Source organism: Chamaea fasciata, unplaced genomic scaffold (genome assembly GCF_029207755.1).
Source record: "Chamaea fasciata isolate MVZ Bird 193981 ecotype frontalis unplaced genomic scaffold, bChaFas1.0.hap1 SCAF_1183, whole genome shotgun sequence".
NCBI lineage: Eukaryota > Metazoa > Chordata > Aves > Passeriformes > Sylviidae > Chamaea > Chamaea fasciata.
The window spans coordinates 1-26,951 of record NW_027095268.1 but is presented as its reverse complement, the minus strand read 5'-3'; the positions used below and the strand labels follow the sequence as shown (position 1 = coordinate 26,951).

Sequence of the window (26,951 nt, the reverse complement as noted above, 5' to 3'; positions counted from 1 at the left end):
GGGCTGTTTTGGGGCTGTTTTTTGGGGCTGTTTTTGGGGCTGTTTTGGGGCTGTTTTTGGGCTGTTTTGGGGCTGTTTTGGGGCTGTTTTGGGCTGTTTTTGGGGCTGGTTTTGGGGCTGTTTTGGGGCTGGTTTTGGGCTGTTTTTGGGGCTGTTTTTTGGCTATTTCAGGAAAGTTTTTTGGGGCAGTTTTTTGGGCATTTTTTGGTCTGTTTTTGACTGTTCCAGGCCTGTTTTTTGGGCAGTTTTTAGGCAGTTTTTGGGGCTGTTTTTTGGGCTGTTTTTTGGCTATTTCAGGGCAGTTTTTGGTCTGTTTTTGGGCAGTTTTTGGGCAGTTTTTGGGAAGTTTTGGGGCTGTTTTTTGGCTATTTCAGGGCAGTTTTTGGGCAATTTTTGGGCAGTTTTTGGGCAGTTTTTGGGCAATTTTTGGGCAGTTTTTAGGCAGTTTTTTGGCTTTTTTTTTGGCATTTTTTTGGCCAGCTTTTTGACGCTTCCATGCCTGGTTTATTTTCCGCCGTTCCAGGCGTGGCAGGCGGCCTGACCCCTCTCTCCAAGCTGCCGGCCTGTAACATCCTCCTGCTGGGCGCCCAGCGCCGAACCCTCTCGGGTTTCTCCCTCCACGTCCGTCCTGCCCCACACCGGCTTCATCTACCACAGCGACATCGTGCAGTCCCTGCCGCCGGTGGGTCACCCCCGAGACCCCCAAAAAACCCCCGGGTTTGGGGGAATTTGGGGGGGAATTTCCCTGATTCGGGGCCGGGAATTGCAGGATTTGAGGAGGAAGGCGGCGCGCTTGGTGGCGGCCAAGTGCACGCTGGCGGCCAGGGTGGACAGCTTCCACGAGAGCCAGGACGGCAAGGTGAGCGCCCAAATCGTCCCCGAAACGTGGCCAAAATATCCCCAAAGCATTCCTTAAATATCCCCAAAATGTCCCCAAAATGTCCCCAAAATGTCCCCAAAATATCCCCAAAATATCCCCAAAATATCCCCAAAAAATTCCCAAAAAATCCCCAGAATGTTCCCTAAATATCCTCAAAATGTCCCCAAAATATCCCCAAAACGTCCCAAAACGTCCCCAAATTATTCCCTAAAAATCCCCGGAATATTCCCTAAATATCCTCAAAAGATCCCCAAAATATTCCCAAAAAATCCCAGAATATTCCCTAAATATCCCCAAAATGTCCCCAAAATGTCCCCAAATACTCCCAAAAAATCCTCAGAATGTTCCCTAAATATCCTCAAAAGATCCCCAAAGTGTCCCCAAAATATCCCCAAAATGTGCCCAAAACGTCCCCAAAATATCCCCAAATGTATTCCCAAAAAATCCCCAGAATATTCCCTAAATATCCTGAAAAATCCCCCAAATGTCCCCAAAACATTCCCCAAAATGTGCCCAAAATGTCCCCAGAATATTCCCAAAAAATCCCTGGAATATCACCTAAAGATCCTCAAAATTACCCTTGAAACATCCCAAAAACATTCCCAAAACATCCCAAAAACGTCCCCAAAAGTTTCTCAAAAGATCCCCAAAATATTCCCAAAAATTCCCAAAATATTCCCAAAAGATCCCCAAAATATTCCCAAAAATTCCCAAAATATTCCCCAAAAGGTCCCAAAAATATTCCCGGAAATGCTCCCCCCAAAAATGTCCCCGAATCCCCCAAAATCCCTCCAGGACCCCCAGAATTCCCGAAATTCCCCCAGAATTCCCAGAATTTCCCCCAAATTTCCCCCAAAATTCCCAAATTTCCCCCGAATTCCGGGAATTTCCAGGTTGGGTACGAGCTGAAGGAGGAGATCGAGCGCAAGTTCGACAAGTGGCAGAAAATCCCCCCCAAAAATCCGAAATTCCCCAGAATTCCCCGAATTTCCCCCAGAAATTCCCCAAATTTCCCCACAAATTCCCAAATTTTCCCCAAAATTCCGGAATTTCCAGGTTGGCTACGAGCTGAAGGAGGAGATCGAGCGCAAGTTCGACAAGTGGCAGAAAATCCCCCCCAAAAATCCCGAAATTCCCCCAGAATTCCCCGAATTTCCCCCCAAAATTCCCAAATTCCCCCCAGAATTCCCTGAATTTCCCCCGAATTCCGGGAATTTCCAGGTTGGCTACGAGCTGAGAGGAGGAGATCGAGCGCAAGTTTGACAAGTGGCAGAAAATCCCCCAAAAATCCCGAAATTCCCCCAGAATTCCCCGAATTTCCCCCCAAAATTCCCAAATTCCCCCCAAAATTCCCAAATTTCCCCCGAATTCGGGAATTTCCAGGTTGGGTACGAGCTGAAGGAGGAGATCGAGCGCAAGTTCGACAAGTGGCAGGAGCCGCCGCCGGTGAAGCAGGTGAAGCCGCTGCGGCGCCCCTGGACGGGCAGAGGAAGAAGAGGGGCGGCCGGCGGTGCGTTCGTTAGCCCCAATTAGCCCTAATTAGCCCTAATTAGCCCTAATTAGCCCTAATTAGCGTTCATTAGCCGTTCATTAGCCGTTCATTCGCCGCTGATCGAGTTTCCCGCTTGGCGCCCGGCGAACCCCCCGGTGGCCCGATGGGAACCCCCCTAATTAAGGCTTGATTGGGCCAAGATTTGCTCCCTAATTAACCCTAATTAGATCCCAATTAGCTCCTAATTAACCTCTGGTTCTTTAATGATTAGCTCCCAATTAAGCGCCGAGGAATCCCCAATTTAGTTTCTGGGGAAGGGAGGAAGGAGGAGGCTCCCAATTAACCCCTAATTAGCCCCTAATTAACCCCTCGATAATGGCTTATTAACCCAAATTAACCTCTAATTATTTATTGATTAACCTCCCATTAATCTCCGAGGAATCCCAATTTAGTTCCCGGGGAAGGGAGGAAGGAGGGGGCTCCCAATTAACCCCTAATTAGCCCTAATTAGCCACAAGAAAACCACCAATTAACCCCAATTAACCTCTAATTATTTCCTGATTAATCCCCAATTAATCTTTGAGGAATCCCGAATTTAGTTTCTGGTGAAGGGAGGAAGGAGGAGGGCTCCCAATTAACCCCTAATTAGCCCCTAATTAACCCCTAGATAATCGCCTATTAACCCCAATTAACCTCTAATTATTTCCTGATTAATCCTCAATTAATCTCCGAGGAATCCTGAATTTAGTTTCTGGTGAAGGGAGGAAGGAGGGGGCTCCCAATTAACCCCTAATTAGCCCCTAATTAGCCACAAGAAAACCACCAATTAACCTCCAATTAACCTCTAATTATTTCCTGATTAATCCCTAATTAATCTCCGAGGAATCCCCAATTTAGTTCCCGGGGAAGGGAGGAAGGAGGGGGCTCACCAATTAACCCCTAATTAGCGCCCAGTTCGCACCCTACTTGACCCCTAATTAATGCCAAATTAAGCCCCTCATTAACCCCATTTCTCTCTTAATTGATACTCTAATGGACTGCTAATCAACCCCACTTAATCCCTAATAGAGCTCCTAATTAACCTGCCATTAATCCCTAATTTACTGCCTTGCTTAGCTGCTGATGAGCTAATTAATAAGCCTTAATTAGCACTTAATAAGCTAATTAAGCCCAGTTTTCTCCTAATTCACCCTTAATTGCTCCCCCTTTAACCCCCCCAATGAACCAGCAATCAACCCCTAAATCCCCCCTAATTAACTCCTAATTAGCCGCTATTTAACCCCTAACGAGCCCCTAATTAACCCCGACTTCGCCGCTAATTAATTCCCGCAGGTACCGGAAGATGAAGGAGCGCCTGGGGCTGACGGAGATCCGCAAGCAGGCCAACAGGATGAGCTTCGGGGAGGTAATTAACCCCCAATTAGCGCTAATTAACCCCCCCGAATCACCTTTTTACCCTTCCCGGAGCCCCACAACTCCGTTTTTCACATTTCACCCCAATTTTTCCTCATTTAACCCAATTTTTCACACATTTAACCCCAATTTTTTCCCTTTTAACTCCAATTTTCTCTCATTTAACCAATTATTTTCCCCTTTAAACCCACTTTTTCCTCATTTAACCCAATTTTTCTCATTTTACCCAATTTTTTCTCCTTTAACCCCAATTTTTACACATTTCACCCACATTTTCCCTTTTAACCCCAATTTTTTCCCCTTTAACCCCAATTTTTTCTCATTAAACCCAATTTTTCCTCATTTAACCCCAATTTTTTCTCCTTTAACCCCAATTTTTTCCCCTTTAACCCAATTTTTCTCATTTCACCCAATTTTTCCCCATTTAAAACCCAATTTTTTCTCATTTAACCCAATTTTTCTCCTTTAAACCAATTTTTCCTCATTTAACCCCAATTTTTTCCCATTTAACCCAATTTTTTCCCCTTCAACCCCAATTTTTTCCTTTTTAACCCCAATTTTTTCCCCTTCAACCCAATTTTTTCTCCTTTAACCCAATTTTTTCTCATTCACCCAATTTTTTCTCATTTAACCCCAATTTTTTTCCCCTTTTACTCCAATTTTTCCCCTTTAACCCCAATTTTTTCTCCTTTAACCCAATTTTTTCCCCTTTAACCCAATTTTTTTCTCATTTAACCCAATTTTTCACTTTTAACCCCATTTTAACCCCATTTTTCCCCATTTTTCCTGTTTTTTCCCCATTTTTTCCTGGTTTTTCCCATTTTTTTCCTGTTTTTTCCCCATTTTTTCCTGTTTTTTCCCATTTTTTCCCATTTTTCCCAGTTTTTCACCCCATTTTTTCCCCCCTCAGATCGAGGAGGACGCCTACCAGGAGGACCTGGGCTCCAGCCCGGGGACCCCCAAACCCCATTTCCCCATTTTAACCCCATTTTTCCCCATTTTTTCCTGTTTTTTCCCCCATTTTTTCCTGTTTTTCCCCAATTTTTCCCGTTTTTCTCCGTTTTTCACCCCCATTTTTCCCCCTCAGATCGAGGAGGACGCCTACCAGGAGGACACTGGGCTCCAGCCTGTGTCTCCTGGGACCCAGAACTCAAATTTCCCCATTTTAACCCCATTTTCCCCATTTTTCCCTGTTTTTTCCCCATTTTTTCTTGGTTTTTTCCCATTTTTTCCTCTTTTTCCCCATTTTTTCCCCATGTTTTTCCCATTTTCACCCCATTTTTTCCCCCCCTCAGATCGAGGAGGACGCCCACCAGGTGGACCTGGGCTCCAGCCCGGGACCCCAAACCCATTTCCCCCCTTTAACCCCATTTTCCCCCATTTTTTCCTGTTTTTTCCCCATTTTTTCCTGTTTTTTCCATTTTTTCCCATTTTTCCCATTTTTCACCCCATTTTTTCCCCCCTCAGATCGAGGAGGACGCCTACCAGGAGGACCTGGGCTCCAGCCTGTGTCTCCTGGGACCCAGAACTCAAATTTCCCCATTTTAACCCCATTTTAACCCCATTTTTCCCATTATTTTCCCTGTTTTTTTCCCATTTTTTCCTGTTTTTTTCCCCATTTTTTCCCGTTTTTCCCGTTTTTCACCCCATTTTTCCCCCCTCAGATCGAGGAGGACGCCTACCGAGGACCTGGGCTCCAGCCTGTGTCTCCTGGGACCCCAGAACTCAAATTTCCCCATTTTAACCCCATTTTTTCCCTGTTTTTTCCCATTTTTTCCTGTTTTTTCCCCGTTTTTTCCCGTTTTTCCCATTTTTCACCCCATTTTTTCCCCCCTCAGATCGAGGAGGACGCCTACCAGGAGGACCTGGGCTTCAGCCTGGGCCACCTGGCAAGGCGGGCAGCGGCCGCGTGCGCCAGACCCAGGTCAACGAGGCCACCAAGGCCCGAATCAGCAAAACCCTGCAGGTAAACCCCCCTCCCCCTCCCCCCTCCCCCCACCTGGGGGGGCTCTAATTAACCCCTTCCCCCCTCCCGGGGCTAATTAACCCCTCCCCCCCCCCCGGGGCTAATTAACGGAGCGGTTAACGGGGCGCAGAGGACGCTGCAGAAGCAGAGCGTGGTCTACGGCGGCAAGTCCACCATCCGCGACCGCAGCTCGGGCACGGCCTCCAGCGTGGCCTTCACCCCCCTGCAGGTGGGCACCGGGGGGGTTTGGGGGGCTTGGGGGGTCCCCAGTGGGATTGGGGGGATTTGGGGGGGATTTGGGGAGTTTGGGGGGATTTTGGGGGGATTTGGGGGGAGTTTGGGGGATTTTGGGGGGATTTGGGGGGTCCCGAGTGGGATTGGGGGGGTTTGGGGGGTCCCGAGTGGGATTGGGGGGGTTTGGGGGGAGTTTGGGGGGATTTGGGGGGGGTTTGGGGGGAGTTTGGGGGGTCCCAAGTGGGATTTGGGGGATTTTGGGGGGATTTGGGGGGGGTTTGGGGGGGTCCCAAGTGGGATTTGGGGGATTTTGGGGGGATTTGGGGGGGGTTTGGGGGGGGGGTCCCAAGTGGGATTTGGGGGATTTTGGGGGGATGTGGGGGGGTTGGGGGGTCCCGAGTGGGGATGGGGGGGATTTGGGGGGATTTGGGGGGATTTGGGGGGGTCCGAGTGGGATTTGGGGGGGATTTGGGGGGATTTGGGGGGTCCCGAGTGGGATTTGGGGGGATTGGGGGGATTTGGGGGGGTTTGGGGGGGTTGGGGGGATTTGGGGGTTTGGGGGGGTTTGGGGGGGATTGGGGGGGTCACAAGTGGGATCTGGGGGGGATTTTGGGGGATTTGGGGGGGGGTTTGGGGGGGTCCCAAGTGGGATTTGGGAGTTTGGGGGGATTTGGGGGGATTTGGGGGGATTTGGGGGGTCCCGAGTGGGATTTGGGGGGGATTTGGGGGGATTTGGGGGGTCACGAGTGGGATTTGGGGGGGATTTGGGGGATTTGGGGGGTCCCGAGTGGATTTGGGGGGGATTTGGGGAGGTTTGGGGAGGTCCGAGTGGGATTGGGGGGGATTTTGGGGGGATTTGGGGAGTTTGGGGGGATTTTGGGGGGATTTGGGGGAGTTTGGAGGGTCCAAGTGGGATTTGGGGGATTTTGGGGAGATTTGGGGGGGGTTTGGGGGGTCCCAAGTGGATTGGGGGATTTTGGGGGATTTTGCGGGGATTTTGGGGGGATTTGGGGGGGGTTGGGGGGGATTTGGGGATTTGGGGGGGTCACAAGTGGGATCTGGGGGGATTTGGGGGGTCTGAAGTGGGATTTTGGGGGATTTGGGGTCTCCTGGAGGGAATTTGGGGGGATTTGGGGGGTCCCAAGTGGGATTTGGGGGAATTTGGGGGATTTGGGGGGTCCCGAGCAGGATTTGGGGGGTCCCAAGTGGGATTTGGGGGAATTTTGGGGGGATTTGGGGGGTCCACCGAGCGGGATTTGGGGTCTCCTGACGAAGCATCCCGCCGACTCTCACTCCCGAATTCCCGCGAACCTTGTCGCCCTCCGACAAACTTTTCGGAGGCGCCGGAGACCCGAGAGGCCCAAAATTCCGGGACGGGGGGAGGGGAAAAGATGTTGGGGACCCCCTCCCAAATCCACCCCCCCACCGGTGGGGACCCCCGCAGGGGCTGGAGATCGTCAACCGCAGGCGGCCGAGAAGAAAGTGGCCGAGGCCAACCAGAAATATTTCTCCAGCATGGCCGAGTTCCTCAAGGTCAAGGGCGACAAGAGCGGGCTGCCCACCCCGCCCTGAGCCCCCCGAATTCCCGGGAATCCCCAGATCCCGCCCCCCCGAATTCCCGGGAATCTCCAGATCCCGCCCCCCCAAATTCCCGGGAATCCCCCAAATCGCGCCCCCCGAATTCCCGGGAATCCCCCAAATCTCGCCCCCGAATTCCCGGGAATCCCCCAAATCCCGACCCCCGAATTCCCGGGAATCCCCCAAATCGCGCCCCCCAAATTCCCGGGAATCCCCAAATTCACTTTTTTCCTCTTTATCCCGCCGAATTTGGGGTTTATAGAGAGTTTTGGGGGGGGTTTGGGGGGTCCTGGAGCTCGAGGGGGACAAAAGTGGGGTCCCCACTCCCCTGGGACCCCCCAAATCCCACCCCCCAAATTCCCGGGAATCCCCCAGATCCCGCCCCCCCAAATTCCCGGGAATCCCCAAATTCACTTTTTTCCTCTTTATCCCGCCGAATTTGGGGTTTTTGGGGGAGTTTTTGGGACTTTTGGGGGAGTTTTTGGGAGTTTTTGGGAGTTTTTGGGGGGTTTTTGGGAGTTTTTTGGGGGTTTGGGGGGTTTTTGGGGGTCCTGGATCTCGAGGGCGACACCAACGAGGTCCCCACCCCCCCTTGGACCCCCCAAATTCCTGGAGATTTCCCCCCCGCCGGTTTCACGTTCCCTTTCCGGAACTTTCTATAAACGTTGGAATTTTCTTTGGTTCGGAGCCTCTCGGGGGAGTTTTGGGGGGATTTTGGGGAGGGTTGGGGGTCACACTTCGGGGGGCTCTGGATCTTTGGGGTTCCCTCGGGGGTGGTTTGGGGAGGAATTCGGGCGGATTTTGAGGCGATTTCGGGCTTTTTTTGGGACTTTTTTGGGAGAGATTTTAAAGGGGTCACGCCTCCTGGGCGGGCTCTTGGCCAATGCCGGCCTCCTATTGGCTGTCTGGACTTGGAGTGACATCTCCGCCTCCTGGCCACGCTCCCCGCGTGCTGCCGGCGGTTATTGGCTCCCCCGCGCGAAGAAACGGCCAATAGGAGAAGAGACGCGCACGTGGCCCCGCCCCTCACGGCGGAGCTCGGCCAATCAGGGAAGGTAGCGCCCACTCCCGCCACGCTCTGAGTGACGTCTCTCCGACCAATGGCAACGAGCCTTGTACGCGCTGTCCCGCCGTGAAGGCGTGGCTCTGCCCTCTCCCCGCCCCTTTTCCGCTATAAACACAGCGCCGCCAATGGCCGTGCGGGGCTACTCTGATTGACGGCGACGCGGGGAGGCGTGACCGCCGCGCGCTCCCTCCCGCCTTCCTTTTCGTCCCAACCAATCGCCGCGCGCCCTCCGCCGATTGGCGCGCGGCTCGGCCAACGGGAGGCGGGGCGCGCGCGCGGGGCGGGGCGGCGGCCTGAGGGAGCCGCCGCCATCTTGGATGCCGCTGAGGCCGACTCGGCGCTGAGCGAGCGCAAGGAGGGACCGGGGCGGGGGGAGGGCGAAGGAAGAACAAACCCCCCCCCCCGCGAGTCGCGACAGCACCGCGGCGCTATCGCGACATCCGCGCCATTCCCCGGCCGCGCTCCGGCCGCCCCGCCAGCCTCCGGTGAGCGCGGGGGGGGGAGGAGGGGGCGGGAGGGCCCTGAGGGGAGCGGGGGGGGGGGGCGGCGCCTGGGGGTCTAGGGGGGATCTGGAGGGGAATATAGGGGAATATAGGGGAATATAGGGGATCTATAGGGGATCTATAGGGGATCTATAAGGGTCTGGGGGGGAATATAGGGGATCTATAAGGGTCTGGAGGGGTTTATAGGGGAATATAGGGGATCTGTAAGGGTCTGGAGGGGAATATAGGGGAATATAGGGGATCTATAGGGGATCTATAGGGGATCTATAAGGGTCTGGAGGGGTCTATAGGGGAATATAGGGGATCTATAAGGGTCTGGAGGGGTTTATAGGGGAATATAGGGAATCTGTAAGGGTCTGGAGGGGAATATAGGGGAATATAGGGGATCTAGAGGGGATCTATAGGGGATCTATAAGGGTCTGGAGGGGTCTATAGGGGAATATAGGGGATCTATAGGGGTCTGGAGGGGAATATAGGGGAATATAGGGGATCTATAGGGGATCTATAAGGGTCTGGAGGGGAATATAGGGGATCTATAAGGGTCTGGAGGGGTCTACAGGGGAATATAGGGGATCTATAAGGGTCTGGAGGGGAATATAGGGGAATATAGGGGAATATAGGGGATCTATAAGGGTCTGGAGGGGTCTATAGGGGAATATAGGGGATCTATAAGGGTCTGGAGGGGTCTATAGGGGAACATAGGGGATCTGTAAGGGTCTGGAGGGGTCTATAGGGGAATATAGGGGATCTATAAGGGTCTGGAGGGATCTATAGGGGAATATAGGGGATCTATAAGGGTCTAGAGGGGTTTATAGGGGAATATAGGGGATCTATAAGGGTCTAGAGGGGTTTATAGGGGAATATAGGGGATCTAGAGGGGTCTGTGGGGGTCTATAGGGATCTAGAGGGGTCTGGAGGGGAATATAGGGGGTCTATAGGGGTCCAGAGGGGAATATAGAGGATCTGTAGGGGTTTGTAGGAGTCTATAGGGGTTTATGGGGGTCTGGAGGGGGTCTAGAGGGGAATATAGGGGATCTATAGGGATTTGTAGGGGTCTAGCGGGGATCTAGAGGGATTTATAGGGGAATATAGGGGATCTATAGGAGTCTAGAGGGGAATATAGGGGATCTAGAGGGGTCTAGAGGGATTTATAGGGGCCTGTGGAGGTTTTATAGGGGTCTAGAGGGGATCTGTAGGGGTCTAGAGGGGATCTATAGGGGTCTAGAGGAGTTTAGAGGGGTCTCTACGGCTCTAGAGGGGATCTCTAGGGGATCTCTAGGAGATCTATAGGGCTCTATAGGGGTGTATAGGGGATCTGTAGAGGTTGATCGGGGTCTGGAGGGGTTTATAGGGGATCTATAGGGGATCTGTAGGGGATCTATAGGGGTTTATAGGGGTCTAGAAGGCTTTAGAGTGTTTTATAGGAGTCTGGAGGGGTTTATAGGGGATCTATAGGGGATCTGTAGGGGATCTATAGGGGTTTATAGGGGTCTAGAAGGCTTTAGAGTGTTTTTTAGGGGTCTAGAGGGGTTTATGGGGGATCTTTAGGAGATCTATAGGTCTCTATAGGGGTGTATAGGGGATCTGTAGAGGTTGATCGGGGTCTGGAGGGGTTTATAGGGGATCTATAGGGGTTTTATAGGGGTTTATAGGGGTCTAGAAGGGATCTATAGGGGTCTCTGGGGGTTCTATAGGCGTTTATGGGGGTCTGTAGGGATTCATAGGGGCCTGGGGGGGTTTTATAGGGGTCTAGAGGGGATCTATAGGGGTTTATAGGGGTCTATGGGGGTTTATAGGGGTCTAGAGAGGATCTATAGGGATCTATAGGGGTCTATAGGGATCTAGAAGGGATCTAGAGGGGTCTAGAGGGGTCTAGAGGGATTTATAGGGGCCTGGGGGGGTTTTATAGGGGTCTAGAGGGGATCTATAGGAGTTTATAGGGGTCTATGGGGGTTTATAGGGGTCTAGAGAGGATCTATAGGGATCTATAGGGGTCTATAGGGATCTAGAGGGGTCTAGAGGGGTCTAGAGGGATTTATAGGGGCCTGTGGGGGTTTTATAGGGATCTAGAGGGGATCTGTAGGGATCTATAGGGTCTAGAGGGGATCCCTAGGGGTTTATAGGGGATCTATAGGAGATCTATAGGGGTTTATAGGGGATCTGTAGGGGTTTATAGGGGTCTGTGGGGGTTTAGAGTGTTTTATAGGCGTCTGGAGGGGTCTATGGGGGATCTATAGGGGTTTATAGGGGTCTGTGGGGGTTTTATAGGGATCTAGAGGGGATCTATAGGGATCTATAGGGTCTAGAGGGGATCCCTAGGGGTTTATAGGGGATCTATAGGAGATCTATAGGGGTTTATAGGGGATCTGTAGGGGTTTATAGGGGTCTGTGGGGGTTTAGAGTGTTTTATAGGCGTCTGGAGGGGTCTGTGGGGGTTCTATAGGGGTTTATAGGGGTCTGTGGGGGTTTATAGGGGTCTAGAGGGGCTCTGTAGGGGATCTATAGGGGTCTATAGGGGCTTAGGGTGTTTTTTCGGGGCCTCTAGGGGTCTCTGGGGGTTCTATAGGGGATCTGTAGGGGTCTATAGGAGTCTTTGGGGTTTTACAGGGGATCTATAGGGGTTTATAGGGTTCTGTAGGGGTCTGTGGGGGTTCCATAGGAGCCTGTCGGGGTTTAGAGTGTTTAATGGGGGTCTATAGAGGATCTATAGGTGTCTATAGGTGTCTATAGGGGATCTGTAGGGGTTGTATAGGGGTCTCTGGGGTTTATAGGGGATCTATAGGGGTTTAGAGTGTTTTATAGGGGTCTGGAGGGGTCTGTGGGGGTTCTGTAGGGGTCTGTAGGGGTCTATAGGGGTTCTATGGGGGTCTATAGGGGATCTATAGGGGTCTGTAGGGGTTTTATAGGGGTCTGTGGGGGTTGTATAGGGGTCTGTAGGGGTCTATAGGGGTTCTATGGGGGTCTATAGGGGATCTATAGGGGTCTGTAGGGGTTTTATAGGGGTCTAGGGGGGTTGTATAGGGGTCTCTGGTGTTTTATAGGGGTTCTGTAGGGGTCTGTAGGGGACCGAGCCGGTCTATAGGGTTCTGTAGGGGCCTGTAGGGTTCTATAGGGGTCTGTAAGGGTCTATAGGGTTCTCTAGGGGTTCTCTAGGGGTCTCCGGGGCTCTATAGGGTCCCCACTGCTCTATAGGTGCTCCTGGCAGGCCGAAGGCGTCTCTGGGGTTTCTATAGGGGTGCAGACGCTCCTATAGGGGCCATGGGGCCCTTGACGGGGTGCCTGGGGGTCGGGGGGGGTCTGCAGACACCTATAGCAAACCCTAAAGGGTCTATAGGTGCCTGGGGGGGTCTGGAGGGGCCTCGAGGGGATTTATGGGGCTCTATAGGGCTCTGTGGGGTTTATGGGGCCCTATGGGCTCCATGGGGTCTATGGGGCCCTATGGGGTCTATAGGGCTCCATGGGGTCTGTGGGGGCTCTATAGGGCTCTATAGGGCTCTGTGGGGTCTGTGGGGCTCTCTGGGGTCCATAGGGGCTCTATGGGGTCTATAGGGGCTCTATGGGATCTATAGGGCTCTATAGGGCTCTGTGGGGTCTACAGGGGCTCTGTGGGGTCTATGGGGCTCTACGGGGTCTATAGGGGCTCCATGAGGTCTATAGGGGCTCTGTGGGGCTCTATGGGGTCCATAGGGGCTCTATGGGGTCTATAGGGGCTCTATGGGATCTATAGGGCTCTATAGGGCTCTGTGGGGTCTACAGGGGTTCTATGGGGTCTATGGGGCTCTATGGGGTCTATAGGACTCCATAGGGTCTATAGGGGCTCTATAGGGGCTCTATAGGGCTCTATGGGCTCTATGGGGTCTATAGGGCTCCATGGGGCTCTATGGGGTCTATAGGACTCCATGGGGTCTATAGGAGCTCTATGGGGCTCTGTAGGGCTCTATGGGGGTCTATAGGGCTCTGTGGGGGTCTATGGGGCTCTGTAGGGCTCCATGGGCTCTATGGGGTCTATGGGGTCCATAGGGGCTCTATGGGGTCTGTGGGGGCACCATGGGGTCTATGGGGCTCCATGGGGCTCTATGGGCTCTGTGGGGCTCTATGGGGTCCATAGGGGCTCTGTGGGGTCTATAGAGGTCCTATGGGCTCTATAGGGGTCCTATGGGCTCTATAGGGGCTCTGTGGGGTCTATGGGGCTCTGTGGGGTCTGTCGGGGCTCTGTGGGGTCTGTCGGGGCTCTATGGGGTCTATGGGGCTCTATGGGGTGTGTGGGGCTCTATGGGGTCTGTAGGGCTCTGTGGGGTCTATAGGGGCTCTGTGGGGCCCTATGGGCTCTATGGGGTCTATAGGACTCCATGGGGTCTATAGGGGCTCTATAGGGCTCTATGGGGTCCATAGGGGCTCTGTGGGGTCTATAGGGGTCCTATGGGCTCTATAGGGGCTCTATGGGCTCTATGGGGCCCTATGGGGCCCATAGGAGCGGGATCTGGGGGGAATTTGGGGGAATTTTGGGGAATTTGGGGGAATTTGGGGGAATTTGGGGGAATTTTGGGGACTTTGGGGATGTGCTGACGTTCCCCTCCCCCCCAGCCGGCGCCCCCCGAGGGGATGCCGAGAGCGCCCCAAGATGGCCGACAAGAGGAAGCTGCAAGGTCAGAGGTCACCTGGGGGCGGGGCCGCCTCCGATTGGCTGGGACGGGGGTGGGTGGGGCAGGGCGTGGCCCACGGGCAGCGCTGATTGGCCGCAGGTCTCGGGGTGTGGCCCATGGGTGGCTCTGATTGGCTGGGGGGCTCTGGGTGTGGCTCCTAGCCAGCTCTGATTGGCTGGGACAGGTTGGGCGGGGCTGGCTGGGGTCAGAGGGAGGCTCTGATTGGCTGTAAAGCTCCGGGTGTGGCCCACCAGTGCCTCTGATTGGCTGTAGGGATCTGGGTGTGGTCCATGGGGGGTTCTGATTGGCTGGGGGGCTGTGGGTGTGTCCCACGGCCATCTCTGATTGGCCGTGACCCCGTGGGCGTGGCCTCCCCCAGGTGAGATCGACAGGTGCCTCAAGAAGGTGTCGGAGGGCGTGGAGCAGTTCGAGGACATCTGGCAGAAGGTGAGGGGGGAACGCCCCCGAAATTCCCCCAAAATCTCCCAAATTCCACTGAAATCCCCCAAAATTCCACAAAAAAACCCCAAATTCCACAGAAATTCCCCAAAATTCCCCCAAAATGTCCCAAATTCCACAGAAATCCCCCCCAAAAAAACCAAATTCCCTAGAAATCCCCCAAAATTCCACCCAGAAACCCCAAATTCCACAGAAATTCCCCCAAAATTCCACATAAAAACCCCAAATTCCACAGAAATCCCCCAAAATTCCCCCAAAATGTCCCAAATTCCACTGAAATTCCCCCCAAAAAACCAAATTCCACAGAAATCCCCCAAAATTCCACATAAAAACCCCAAATTCCACAGAAATCCCCCCAAAAAACCCAAATTCCACAGAAATCCCCCAAAATTCCACAAAAAACCCCCAAATTCCACAAAAATTCCCCCAAAATTCCACATAAAACCCCCAAATTCCACAGAAATCCCCCCCCAAAAAACCAAATTCCACAGAAATCCCCCAAAATTCCCCCAAAATGTCCCAAATTCCACAGAAATCCCCCCCAAAAAAACCAAATTCCCTAGAAATCCCCCAAAATTCCACCCAGAAACCCCCAAATTCCACAGAAATGCCCCCAAATTCCCCCAAAATGTCCCAAATTCCACAGAAATGCCCCAAAATTCCCCCAAAATGTCCCAAATTCCACAGAAATCCCCCAAAATTCCACCCAGAAAACCCCAAATTCCACAGAAATCCCCCCAAAAAACCTAAATTCCCCCAAAAAACCCGAAATTTCCCAGAAATGCTCCGCCCAAAACCCCAAATTCCCCAAAATCCACCCAAAACCCCCCAAATTCCACAGAAATCCTCCCAAAAAACCCAAGTCCAACCCAAGAATCCCCAAATTCCCCTAAAAGACCCCGAAATTCCACAAAAGTTCCCCAAAAAAAACCCAAATTCAACAAAAGTTCCCCAAAAAACCCCAAAATTCCACAGAAGTTCCCCAAAATCCGCCCCCAAAAAACCCAAATCCAGCCAAAAAACCCCAAATCTCCCTAAAATTACCCCCAGAACCCTCAAAATTCCCCAAAAAACCCCCAAAATTCCCCAAAAACCCCCAAAATTCCCCAAAAAACCCCCAAAATTCCTCAAAACCCCCCAAAATTCCCCAAAAAACCTCCAAAATTCCCCAAAAACCCCCAAATTCCCCAAAAACCCCCAAAATTCCCCAAAAACCCCCAAAATTCCCCCAAATCCCCAAATTTCCCCAAAATTCTCCCAAAACCCCCAAAATTCCCCCAAATTTCCCCAAAAACCTCCAAATTTCCCCAAAATCACCCAAATTTCCCCAAAACCCCCCAAAATTCCCCAAAACCCCCCAAATTCCCCCAAAACCCCAAATTTCCCCAAAAACCTCTAAAATTCCCCAAAAATCCCAAAATTTTCCCCAAAATTCCCCAAATTTCCCCAAATCCCCCCAAAATCCCCCAAATTTCCCCAAAATCCCCCAAATTTCCCCAAATTTCCCCAAATTTTCCCCAAATTTCCCCAAATCCCCCCAAATTTCCCCAAAATCCCCCAAATTTCCCCAAATTTTCCCCAAATTTCCCCAAATTTCCCCAAATTTCCCCAAAATTCCCCAAAATCCCCCAAAATCCCCCAAATTTCCCCAAATTTCCCCAAATTTCCCCAAAATCCCCCAAAATTCCCCAAAATCCCCCAAAATCCCCCAAATTTCCCCAAATCCCCCCAAATTTCCCCGGCAGCTGCACAACGCGGCCAACGCCAACCAGAAGGAGAAGTACGAGGCCGACCTGAAGAAGGAGATCAAGAAACTCCAGGTGCCCGAAATCCGGGGGGAAAAACGGGAAAAACGGGAAAAAACGGGAAAAAAACGGGAAAAAAACGGGAAAAAAAGGAAAAAAATGGGAAAAAACAGGGAAAAAACGGGAAAAAAACGGGAAAAAACGGGAAAAAAACGGGAAAAAACGGGAAAAAAACGGGAAAAAACGGGAAAAAAACGGGAAAACCGGGAATTCCCAAATTCCCCTCGGCGTCTTTGGGCTCCGGCCAAACCCCCAAAATCCTCAAAATTCCCCCAAAATTCCCCCAAAATTCCCTCCGGGATCCCCCCTGACACCCCAGAGGGTTTTGGGGGATTTTTTGGGGTTTTTTGGGATTTTTTTGGATTTTTTTGGGGTGTTTGGGGTTTCTTTGGCGTGTTTTGGGATTTTTTGGGATTTTTTTGGGGGTTTTTTGGGGGTTTTTGGCTTTTTTTGGCTTTTTTTTGGATTTTTTTTGGCGTGTTTTGGGATTTTTTGGGATTTTTGGGGTTTTTTTTTGGGATTTTTGGGGGTTTTTTTGGGATTTTTTGGGGTGTTTTGGGTTTTTTTAGGGTTTTTGGGGTTTTTTGGGATTTTTTGGGGTTTTTTGGCGATTTTGGGGGATTTTTTGGGGCTGTTTTGGGATTTTTGGGGGGTTTTTGGGGATTTTTTGGGGGTTTTTAGGGATTTTTTGGGGTTTTTTGGGATTTTTTTGGATTTTTTTGGGGTGTTTGGGGATTTTTTTGGCGTGTTTTAGGTTTTTTGGGTTTTTTGGGGGTTATTTGGCGATTTGGGGGGATTTTTTGGGGGTGTTTTGGGATTTTTTTGGGATTTTTTGGGATTTTTTGGGAATTATTTTGGGGTTTTTTGGGGTTTTTTGAGGTGTTTTGGGATTTTTGGGGGGTTTATGGGTTTTTTTGGGGGTTTTTTGGGATTTTTTTTAGGGTGTTTTGGGATTTTTGGGGATTTTTGGGGGTTTTTGGGGATTATTTTGGGGTTTTTTTGGGATTTTTTGCCTTTTTGGGGTTTTTTTTTATTATTTTTGGGGTTTTGGGAGGTGTTTTGGGATTTTTTTGGGGCGTTTTGGGTTTTTTTAGGGTTTTGGGGGTTTTTTGGGGTTTTTTGGCGATTTTTGGGGATTTTTTTGGGGTGTTTTGGGATTTTTTGGGGGGTTTTGGGGATGTTTTGCGGATTTAATGGGTTTTTGGGAGATTTTTGGGGATTTTGGGGGTTTTTTTGGGGATTTAATGGGTTTTTTGGGGTGTTTTGGGATTTTTTGGGGGGTTTTGGGCCGTTTTTGGCCGTTTTTGGTCATTTTTTGGCCATTTCTGGCCGTTTTTTGGCCATTTTTGGTCATTTTTTGGCCAATTTTTGGCCGTTTTTGGTCATTTTTTGGCCGTTTTTGGCCATTTTTGTCTATTTTTGGCTGGTTTTGGCCTTTTTTGGCCGTTTTGGCCGTTATTAGCTGTTTTTGGCCGTTTTTGGCCGTTTTTGGCCATTTTTTGGCCTTTTTTTGGCCTTTTTTTGGCCTTTTTTTGCCATTTTTGGCTGGTTTTGGTCATTTTTTGGCCGTTTTTTGGCCATTTTTTGGCCGTTTTTTGGCCGTTTTTTGGCCAATTTTTGGCCGTTTTTGGTCAATTTTTGGCCGTTTTTAGCCATTTTTGTTTATTTTTGGCCGTTTTTGGCTGTATTTGGCCGTTTTTGGCCGGTTTTGGCCATTTTTGTCTCTTTTTGGCCGTTTTTGGTCAATTTTTGGCCGTTTTTGGCCGTTTTTTGCCATTTTTGGCCGTTTTTTGCCATTTTTGGCCGTTTTTGGCCGTTTTTGGTCAATTTTTGGCCTTTTTGGCTGGTTTTTGGCCGTTTTTTGCCAATTTTGGCCGTTTTTTGCCATTTTTGGCCGTTTTTGGCCTTTTTTGGTCAATTTTTGGCCGTTTTTGGCCATTTTTGGCCATTTTTGGGCCGTTTTTGGCCATTTTTGTCTATTTTTGGCCGTTTTTAGCCTTTTTTTGGCCGTTTTTGGCCATTTTTGGCCATTTTTGTCTATTTTTGGCTGGTTTTGGCTGGTTTTGGCCTTTTTTGGCCGTTTTTGGCCATTTTTGTATATTTTTGGCCGTTTTTGGTCAATTTTTGGCCGTTTTTGGCCATTTTTGGCCGTTTTTGGCCATTTTTGGCCGGTTTTGGCCGTTTCCGGCCGGTTTTGGCCGTTTCCGGCCGTCCCCCGACGTGCCCTCCGTGTCCCCGCAGAGGCTGCGGGACCAGATCAAGACATGGGTGGCCTCCAACGAGATCAAGGACAAGCGGCAGCTCATCGAAAACCGCAAACTCATCGAGACGGTAGCCGGGCCTCGGGGGGGGGAAAAAATGGGATTTGGGGGAAAAAATTGGGGGTTTGGGCAAAAAATGGGGTTTGGGGGGAAAAAACCGGGGATTTGGGGGGAAAAATGGGGGATTTTGGGAGAAAAATGGGAGTTTGGGGGGAAAAATGGGAGTTTGGGGGGAAAATGGGGATTTGGGGTGAAAAAACGGGGATTTGGAGCAAAAAAACAGGGATTTGGGGAGGAAAATGGAGGATTTGGGAAAAAAGGGGATTTGGGGGGAAAAATGGGGATTTGGGGGGAAAAAATGGGGATTTGGGGAAAAAAAACGGGGATTTGGAGCATAAAAAGGGGATTTGTGGGAAAAATGGAGATTTGGGGGGGAAAATGGACAATCTGGGGGAAAAATGGGGATTTGGGGAAAAAAACCAGGGATTTGGGGGTAAAAAACGGGGATTTGGGGAGAAAACTGGGGATTTGGGGAAAAAATGGGATTTTGGGGGGAAAAAATGGGGATTTGGGGGTAAAAAATGGGGATTTGGGGGGAAAAATGGACAATTTGAGGAAAAAAATGGGAATTTGGGGAAAAAAAAGTGATTTTGGGGAGAAAACTGGGGATTTGGGGGGAAAAATGGACAATTTGGGGGAAAAAATGGGGATTTGGGGGTAAAAAAATGGGATTTGGGGGGAAAAAATGGGGATTTGGGGGGAAAAACGGGGGTTTTTGGGAAAAAAGAAAAAAACATCCCAGGGCTTTGGGAGGAGAAAGGATTTCCCTGAGGAGAAATGAGGATTTCCCCTCCGCCAAAGGAGATTTATTCCCCAAGCCGAAAACGACGTTTCCGGAGCGTTTGTTTTCCCAGGGAAATTGAGATTTTTTTTTTCCCCCTGGAAAAAAAAATTTCGGGAGCAGCTTCGAATTTTTTTTATTATTATTATTATTTTTTTTGGAAGATATTTGCCACCTGAGCGGGGAGAAAAAAAAAAAAAACCAAACAACATTTTTGGGGCCGAAAAAACTGATTTCCGCCGAGTTTTGAGTTGGGATCGCGCCTTTTTCCGGCCCTGAGGTTTTCTCCGGCCCAAAATTCCGATTTTTTTTTTTTTTTTTTCCCTTTTTTTGGTTTTTTTTTTTTGGCAGCAAATGGAACGCTTCAAGGTGGTGGAGCGGGAGACCAAGACCAAAGCCTACAGCAAGGAGGGGCTGGGGCTGGCCCAGAAGGTCGACCCGGCGCAGAAGGAGAAGGAGGAGGTCGGCCAGTGGCTCACGGTGAGAAACCCCCAAAAATTCCCTTCGCTCCTGGAAAAACGGCTTTTTTCGGCATCAAAATCAGTTTTTTCCTCGAAAAACGGCTTTTCTCGGCGTCAAAATCGGGTTTTTTCCTCAAAAAACGGCTTTTTTCAGCGTCAAAATCAGGTTTTTCTTTAAAAAACGGCTTTTTTCTGCATTAAAATCAGTTTATTCCTCGAAAAACGGGTTTTTTCTGTGTCAAAATCAGGTTATTCCTCGAAAAACGGCTTTTTTCTGCGTCAAAATCAGTTTTTTGCTCGAAAACGGCTTTTTTCTGCATCAAAATCAGTTTATTCCTCGAAAAACGGGTTTTTTCTGCGTCAAAATCAGTTTTTTCCTCGAAAAACGGCTTTTTTCTGTGTCAAAATCGGGTTTTTCCTCGAAAAACGGCTTTTTTCTGCGTCAAAATCGGGTTTTTCCTCGAAAAACGGCTTTTTTCAGCGTCAACATCGGGTTTTTCTTTAAAAAACGGCTTTTTTCTGCGTCAAAATCAGTTTATTCCTCGAAAAACGGCTTTTTTCTGCATCAAAATCCGGGTTTTTCCTCAAAAAAAGGGGGTTTTTGTGATGAAAACCTGTTTTTTTCCTCAAAAAGCAGCTTTTTTCTGTGTAAAAATCAGGGTTTGTTCCTAAAAAAAGGGGGTTTTTTTGATGAAAATCAGTTTTTTCCTTGAAAAACGGCTTTTTTCTGCGTCAAAATCGAGTTTTTCCTCGAAAAACGGCTTTTTTCTGCTTCAAAATCAGTTTATTCCTCGAAAAACGGGTTTTTTCTGTGTCAAAATTGGGTTTTTCCTCGAAAAACGGCTTTTTTCTGCATCAAAATCAGTTTATTCCTCGAAAAACGGCTTTTCTCGGCGTCAAAATCGGGTTTTTCCTCAAAAAACGGCTTTTTTCTGCGTCAAAATCGGGTTTTTCCTCGAAAAACGGCTTTTTTCTGTGTCAAAATCGGGTTTTTCCTCAAAAAACGGCATTTTCGGCGTCAAAATCGGGTTTTTTCCTTAAAAAAATGGGTTTTTTAATGAAAATCAGGTTTTTCCTCAAAATGCGGCTTTTTTCTGCGTCAAAATCGGGTTTTTCCTCAAAAACGGCTTTTTTCTGCATCAAAATCAGTTTATTCCTCGAAAAACGGCTTTTTTCTGTGTCAAAATCGGGATTTTTCCTCGAAAAACGTTTTTTTTTCAGCGTAAAAATCGGGGTTTTCCCTTGAAAAAGTGGTTGGTTTGGGTTTTTTTAATGAAAATCAGTTTTTTCCTCGAAAAACGGGTTTTTTCTGCGTCAAAATCAGTTTATTCCTCGAAAAACGGCTTTTTTTCTGCATCAAAATCGGTTTTTTTCCTCAAAAACGGCTTTTTTCTGCGTCAAAATCAGTTTTTCCCTCGAAAAAACGGCTTTTTTCTGTGTCAAAATCTGGTTTTTCCTCGAAAAAACGTTTTTTTTCAGCATAGAAATCGGGTTTTTCCCTTGAAAAAGTGGTTGGTTTGGGTTTTTTTTAATGAAAATCAGTTTTTTCCTCAAAAAGCGGCTTTTTTCTGCATAAAAATTGTGTTTTTTTCCTCGAGAAAATGTTTTTCTTAAAATAAAAATCCTTTTTTTTCCTCAAAAAATGTTTTCTTTTTAATGAAAATCGCTTTTTTCCTCAAGAAACGGCTTTTTTTCCGCATAAAAATCATTTTTTTTCCTTGAAAAAATGATTGGAATGGGGTTTTCTTGATGAAAATCAGTTTTGTCCTGGAAAAATGGGGTTTTTTTAAGGAAAATCACTTTTTTCCTCAAAAAGCGGCTTTTTCCTGTGTCAAAATCGGGGGATTTTCCTCGAAAAATGGAGTTTTAATGAAAATCCCTTTTTTCCCTCAAAGAACGGCATTTTTTTTAAAATGAAAATCTCTTTTCCTCGAAAAAAATGGGGGTTTTTTAACTGAAAATCCCTTTCTTTCTTGAAAAAAACGACTTTTTTAAAATGAAAATCACGTTTTTCCTGGAAAAAAATGATTCTTTCTAACGAAAATCCCTTTTTCCCTCAAAACTCGTCATTTTTCCTCCCCAACTTCCCTTTTCTCATCCCAAAACTCCCCAAACCTCTCGCTTTTTCCTTTGAATCTTTTTTCCTTCCTAAAATTAGATTTTGTTTCCTTCCCAAAAATCTTTTTTTTCCCACAAAATCGAATTTTTCCTCCGCGAAGTTTTTTTTTTCTTTGTACGAATCGTTTTTTTTAACCGGAATAAATTTTTTTTTTTTATCGCAAAGCTGGGTTTGTTCTTTAAAAAAACCTCGTTTTTTTTTGGTGAAAAAATCGGATTTTTTTTCCTTGGAAAGTTGGATTTTGTTCCCCGAACTTCCCCTTTTCGCCCCAGAACACGATCGACACGCTGAACATGCAGGTGGATCAGTTCGAGAGCGAGGTGGAGTCGCTGTCGGTGCAGACCCGCAAGAAGAAGGGCGACAAAGATGTGAGCGGCCCCAAAACCCCCCCAGAAAATCCCAAAATCCCACAAAATCCCACAAAATCCCCACAATCCCACAAAATCCACAAAATCCCCAAATTCACCCCAAAAAAAACCCCAAAATCCCACAAAATCCCACAAAATCACCCCAAAAAATCCCCAAAATCCCCCAAAATCCCACAAAATTCCCCGAAATCCCACAAAATCCCCCAAAATCCCACAAAATCTCCCCAAAAAATCCCCAAAATCCCCAAATTCACCCCAAAAAGACCCCAAAATCCTACAAAATCCCCCAAAATCCCCAAATTCACCCCAAAAAAACCCCAAAATCCCACAAAATCCCACAAAATCCCCCAAAATCCCACAAAATCCCCCAAAAATCCCCAAAATCCCACAAAATTCCCCAAAATCCCACAAAATCCCCCAAAATCACGCCAAAAAAATCCCCAAAATCCCCAAATTCACCCCAAAATCCCCAAAATCCCACAAAATCCCCCCAAAATCCCCAAAAATCCCACAAAATTCCCCAAAATCCCAAAAAATCCCCCCAAAATCCCACAAAATCCCCGAAAATCCCCAAATTCACCCCAAAATCCCGCAAAATCCCACAAAATCCCACAAAATCACCCAAAAAAAATCCCCCAAATCCCCCCAAAAAATCCCCCAAATCCCCAAATTCACCCCAAAATCCCCCCAAAATCCCCCCAAATCCCACAAAATCCCCCAAAATCACCCCAAAATCCCACAAAATTCCCCCAAAATCCCCCAAAATCACCCCGAAAATCCCCCAAAATCCCCCAAAATCCTCCCAAAATTCCCCCAAAATCCCCCCAAATCCTCCCAAAATCCCAGAAAATCCCCAAAATCCCCCAAAATTCCCCCAAAATCCCCTCAAATCACCCCAAAATCCCAGAAAATCCCCCCAAAATCCCCCAAAATCCCCCAATCCCCCGAGCCCTCCCATTCCCAGCGCTCCCGGCTGGATCCCAGTGAGCCCTGATCCCGATTTCCCTCTGGTTTCCTCTCGTTTTTCCCATTTTTTCCCGTTTTTCCCGTTTTTTCCCCCAGAAGCAGGAGTGGATCAAGGCCCTGGAGTGGCCCCGGTTCCCCGCGCAGATTTTTTCCGTTTTTCCCCGTTTTCCCCCCGTTTTTCCCCGTTTTTTCCCGTTTTTTTCCCATTTTTCCCGTTTTTTTCCCGTTTTTTTCCCATTTTTCTTTTTTCCCGTTTTTTCTGTTTTTTTTCCCGTTTTTTTTCCCACTTTTCCCGTTTTTTTTCCCCCAGAAGCAGGACTGCATCGAGGCGCTGAAGCGGCAGGTGGAGCGGCCCCGCTTCCCCTTGCCGATTTTCCCCCCCGTTTTTTTCCCCGTTTTTTTCCCATTTTTTCCCCGTTTTTCTTCCCTTCCCCGTTTTTTTTCCCGTTTTTTTCCGGTTTTTTTCCCGTTTTTTTCCCACTTCTCCCGTTTTTTTCCCCCAGAAGCAGGACCGCATCGAGGCGCTGAAGCGGCAGGTGGAGCGGCCCCGCTTCCCCTTGCCGATTTTCCCCCCGTTTTTTTCCCCGTTTTTTTCCCCATTTTTCCCCATTTTTCCCCGTTTTTTCCCGTTTTTTTCCCATTTTTCCGTTTTTCCCCGTTTTTTTTCCCGTTTTTTCCCACTTTTCCCGTTTTTTTCCCCCAGAAGCAGGACCGCATCGAGGCGCTGAAGCGGCAGGTGGAGCGGCCCCGCTTCCCCCTTGCCGATTTTCCCCGTTTTTTTTCCCCGTTTTTTTCCCCATTTTTTCCCCATTTTTCCCCATTTTTCCCCGTTTTTTCCCCGTTTTTTTCCCATTTTTTCCCATTTTTCCCATTTTTTTTCCCGTTTTTTTCCCACTTCTTCCCGTTTTTTCCCCCAGAAGCAGGACCGCATCGAGGCGCTGAAGCGGCAGGTGGAGCGGCCCCGCTTCCCCTTGCGGATTTTCCCCGTTTTTTCCCCATTTTTCCCCCGTTTTTCCCCGGTTTTTTTCCCGTTTTTTCCCATTTTTTTCCCGTTTTTCCCCGTTTTTTTTTCCCGTTTTTTTCCCACTTTTCCCGTTTTTTTCCCAGAAGCAGGACCCGCATCGAGGCGCTGAAGCGGCAGGTGGAGCGGCCCCCGCTTCCCCCTTGCCGATTTTCCCCCGTTTTTTCCCCGTTTTTTTCCCATTTTTTCCCGTTTTTCCCCGTTTTTTTTCCCCGTTTTTTTTCCGGTTTTTTCCGGTTTTTTCCCACTTTTCCCGTTTTTTTTTCCCCCAGAAGCAGGACCGCATCGAGGCGCTGAAGCGGCAGGTGGAGCGGCCCCGCTTCCCCTTGCCGATTTTTCCCCGTTTTTTTTCCCCGTTTTTTCCCATTTTTCCCGTTTCTTTCCCCGTTTTTTTTCCCGTTTTTTTCCGTTTTTTTCCGTTTTTTTTTCCCATTTTCTCCCCGTTTTTTCCCCCAGAAGCAGGACCGCATCGAGGCGCTGAAGCGGCAGGTGGAGCGGCCCCGCTTCCCCTTGCCGATTTTCCCCGTTTTTTTCCCCCGTTTTTTCCCATTTTTCCGTTTTTTCCCCGTTTTTTTTTCCCGTTTTTTCCGTTTTTTCCGTTTTTTTCCCACTTTTCCCGTTTTTTCCCCCAGAAGCAGGACCGCATCGAGGCGCTGAAGCGGCAGGTGGAGCGGCCCCCGCTTCCCCTTGCCGATTTTCCCCCCGTTTTCTTTCCCCGTTTTTTTCCCATTTTTCCTGTTTTCCTTCCCCGTTTTTTTTTCCCGTTTTTTCCGGTTTTTTCCCATTTTTTTTCCCACTTTTCCCGTTTTTTTCCCCCAGAAGCAGGACCGCATCGAGGCGCTGAAGCGGCAGGTGGAGCGGCCCCGCTTCCCCCTTGCCGATTTTCCCCCCGTTTTTTTCCCCGTTTTTTCCCATTTTTCCTGTTTTTTCCCCCCGTTTTTTTTCCCGTTTTTTTCCGGTTTTTTTTCCCATTTTTTTTTCCCACTTTTCCCGTTTTTTTCCCCCAGAAGCAGGACTGCATCGAGGCGCTGAAGCGGCAGGTGGAGCGGCCCCCGCTTCCCCTTGCCGATTTTCCCCCGTTTTTTCCCCGTTTTTTTCCCATTTTTCCTGTTTTTTTTTCTTCCCCGTTTTTTTTCCCGTTTTTTTCCGTTTTTTTCCCGTTTTTTTTTTCCCATTTCTCCCGTTTTTTTCCCCCAGAAGCAGGACCGCATCGAGGCGCTGAAGCGGCAGGTGGAGCGGCACCGCTTCCACGTGCGGATGCTGGAGACGCTGCTGCGGATGCTGGACAACGACTCCATCCCCGTGGATCCCGTGCGGAAGCTGAAGGACGACGTGGAATATTACGTGGATTCCTGCCAGGAGCCCGACTTCGAGGAGAACGAGTTCCTCTACGATGACCTGGACCTCGACGACATCCGTAGGGAGCGGGGAGAAACGGGAAAAATCGGGAAAAACGGGAAAAACGGGGAGAATCGGGGGGGAAATGGGGGAAAACCAGGAAAAATCGGGGGGGGAAATGGGGGGAAAAGGGGGAAAAATGGGGGAAAAATGGGGGAAAAGTGGGGGGAAAAATGGGGGGGAAAAACGGGGGGGAGAAATGGGGAAAAATAGAGGGAAAGGGGCAGGAAAATGGGGGGAAAAATGGGAAAAATCAGGGGGAAATGGGGAGAAAAGAGGGAAAAATGGGAAAAAACAGGGGGGAAATGGGGGGAAAATGGGGTAAAAGAGGGAAAAATGGGGGAAAAAAAGGGTGGGAGAAAGGGGGAAAAATAGAGGAAAATGGGCAGGAAAATGGAGGGAAAAATGGGAAAAATCAGGAGGGAAGAGAGGGAATAATGGGGGGAAAAAGGGGGGGAAAAAGGGGGCAAAAATGGGGAAAAAATAGAGGAAAATGGGGGGGAAAATGGGGGAAAATGGGAAAAATCCAGGGGGAAATGGGGGGGAAAAGAGGGGAAAAAATGGGGAAAAAAGTGGGTGGGAGAAAGGGGGAAAAATGGGGAAAAAATAGAGGAAAATGGGGGGAAAGAGGGAAAAATGGGAAAAATTGGGGGGGAAATGGGGGGAAAAGAGGGAAAAGTGGGGGAAAAATGGAGAAAAATGGGTGGGGGAAAGGGGGGGAAAATGGGGAAAAATTAGAGGAAAATGGGGGAAAATGAGCTGGAAAATGGGGAAAAAATAGAGAAAAATAGAGGGAAATGGGCCGGAAAATGAGAAAGGTCCGGTGGGAAAACGGGAAAAAAACGGGTGGAAAATGGGGAAAACCGGGAAAACGGGAAGAAAATGGGGGAGAACGGGAGGAGAGGATTTGAGGAGGGAAGCGTGGGATCGAGGAAAGAGCGGGATGTTCTGGGGCGGAAATGAGGAAATTTTTCGGGATTTTGGGGGTTTTTTTTTGGGAGAAAACCGTGATTTTTTTCCCGAGAGAGCCGAGGGTTTGGAGAGGGGATTTTTGGGGTGGGATTTTGGGGGTTTCGGGGGGCGCTGACGGTGCGTCCCCCCCCGCGTCCCCTGTGCCCCCCCCAGCGCAGGCTCTGGTGGCCACGTCCCCCCCCAGCCACTCGCAGATGGAGGACGAGATCTTCAACCAGAGCAGCAGCACGCCGACCTCCACCACCTCCAGCTCCCCCATTCCTCCCAGCCCTGCTGCCAATGCTGTGAGTGAGAGCCAAAAAACCATGAAAACCCCCAAAAAACCACGAAAAAATCCTAAAAAACCACAAAAATACCCCAAAAAACCACAAAAATACCCCAAAAAACCATAAAAACACCCCAAAAAAACCCCAAAGATATCCTAAAAAACCACAAAAATACCCCAAAAAACCATAAAAATACCCCAAAAACCATAAAAATACCCCAAAAAAACCATAAAAATACC

At 49.0% G+C, this 26,951-nt stretch overlaps 2 protein-coding genes across 3 annotated transcripts; both read left to right on the top strand.

The window, feature by feature from the left end:
• The first annotated feature begins 37 nt into the window (after window positions 1–37).
• Window positions 38–8,245, top strand: LOC136284623 (U4/U6 small nuclear ribonucleoprotein Prp31-like). Its single transcript, XM_066174976.1, is given in 11 exon segments — window positions 38–615; window positions 617–682; window positions 770–859; window positions 2,264–2,345; window positions 2,348–2,390; window positions 3,705–3,777; window positions 5,624–5,669; window positions 5,672–5,751; window positions 5,882–5,980; window positions 7,430–7,442; window positions 7,445–8,245. Coding segments are annotated over 11 exon segments (825 nt in total). The 5' UTR covers window positions 38–495; the 3' UTR covers window positions 7,558–8,245.
• A 693-nt stretch (window positions 8,246–8,938) lies between these two features.
• Window positions 8,939–26,945, top strand: LOC136284622 (CCR4-NOT transcription complex subunit 3-like). 2 transcript variants are annotated; one of them, XM_066174974.1, is made up of 9 exons: window positions 8,939–9,114; window positions 13,717–13,778; window positions 14,155–14,222; window positions 15,980–16,054; window positions 18,281–18,370; window positions 19,493–19,621; window positions 21,994–22,089; window positions 25,274–25,493; window positions 26,600–26,945. In XM_066174974.1, exons 2-9 carry the CDS (start codon window positions 13,754–13,756, stop codon window positions 26,836–26,838), a joined length of 942 nt encoding a protein of 313 aa, XP_066031071.1. In that variant the 5' UTR covers window positions 8,939–9,114; window positions 13,717–13,753; the 3' UTR covers window positions 26,839–26,945. The 2 variants fall into 2 exon arrangements, with proteins under 2 accessions (XP_066031071.1, XP_066031072.1); XM_066174975.1 differs by having other exon boundaries at window positions 26,605–26,825.
• The last annotated feature ends 6 nt before the right edge of the window (window positions 26,946–26,951 follow it).

What these genes read in the sequence shown, in the direction of transcription:
- LOC136284622 (XM_066174974.1), top strand. Translation starts at nt 13,754, where the DNA reads ATGGCCGACAAGAGGAAGCTGCAAG. An exon ending in CGACAAGAGGAAGCTGCAAG is followed by an intron (nt 13,779 to 14,154) that starts GTCAGAGGTCAC and finishes GGCCTCCCCCAG; the next exon opens with GTGAGATCGACAGGTGCCTC. An exon ending in CCTGGACCTCGACGACATCC is followed by an intron (nt 25,494 to 26,599) that starts GTAGGGAGCGGG and finishes TGCCCCCCCCAG; the next exon opens with CGCAGGCTCTGGTGGCCACG.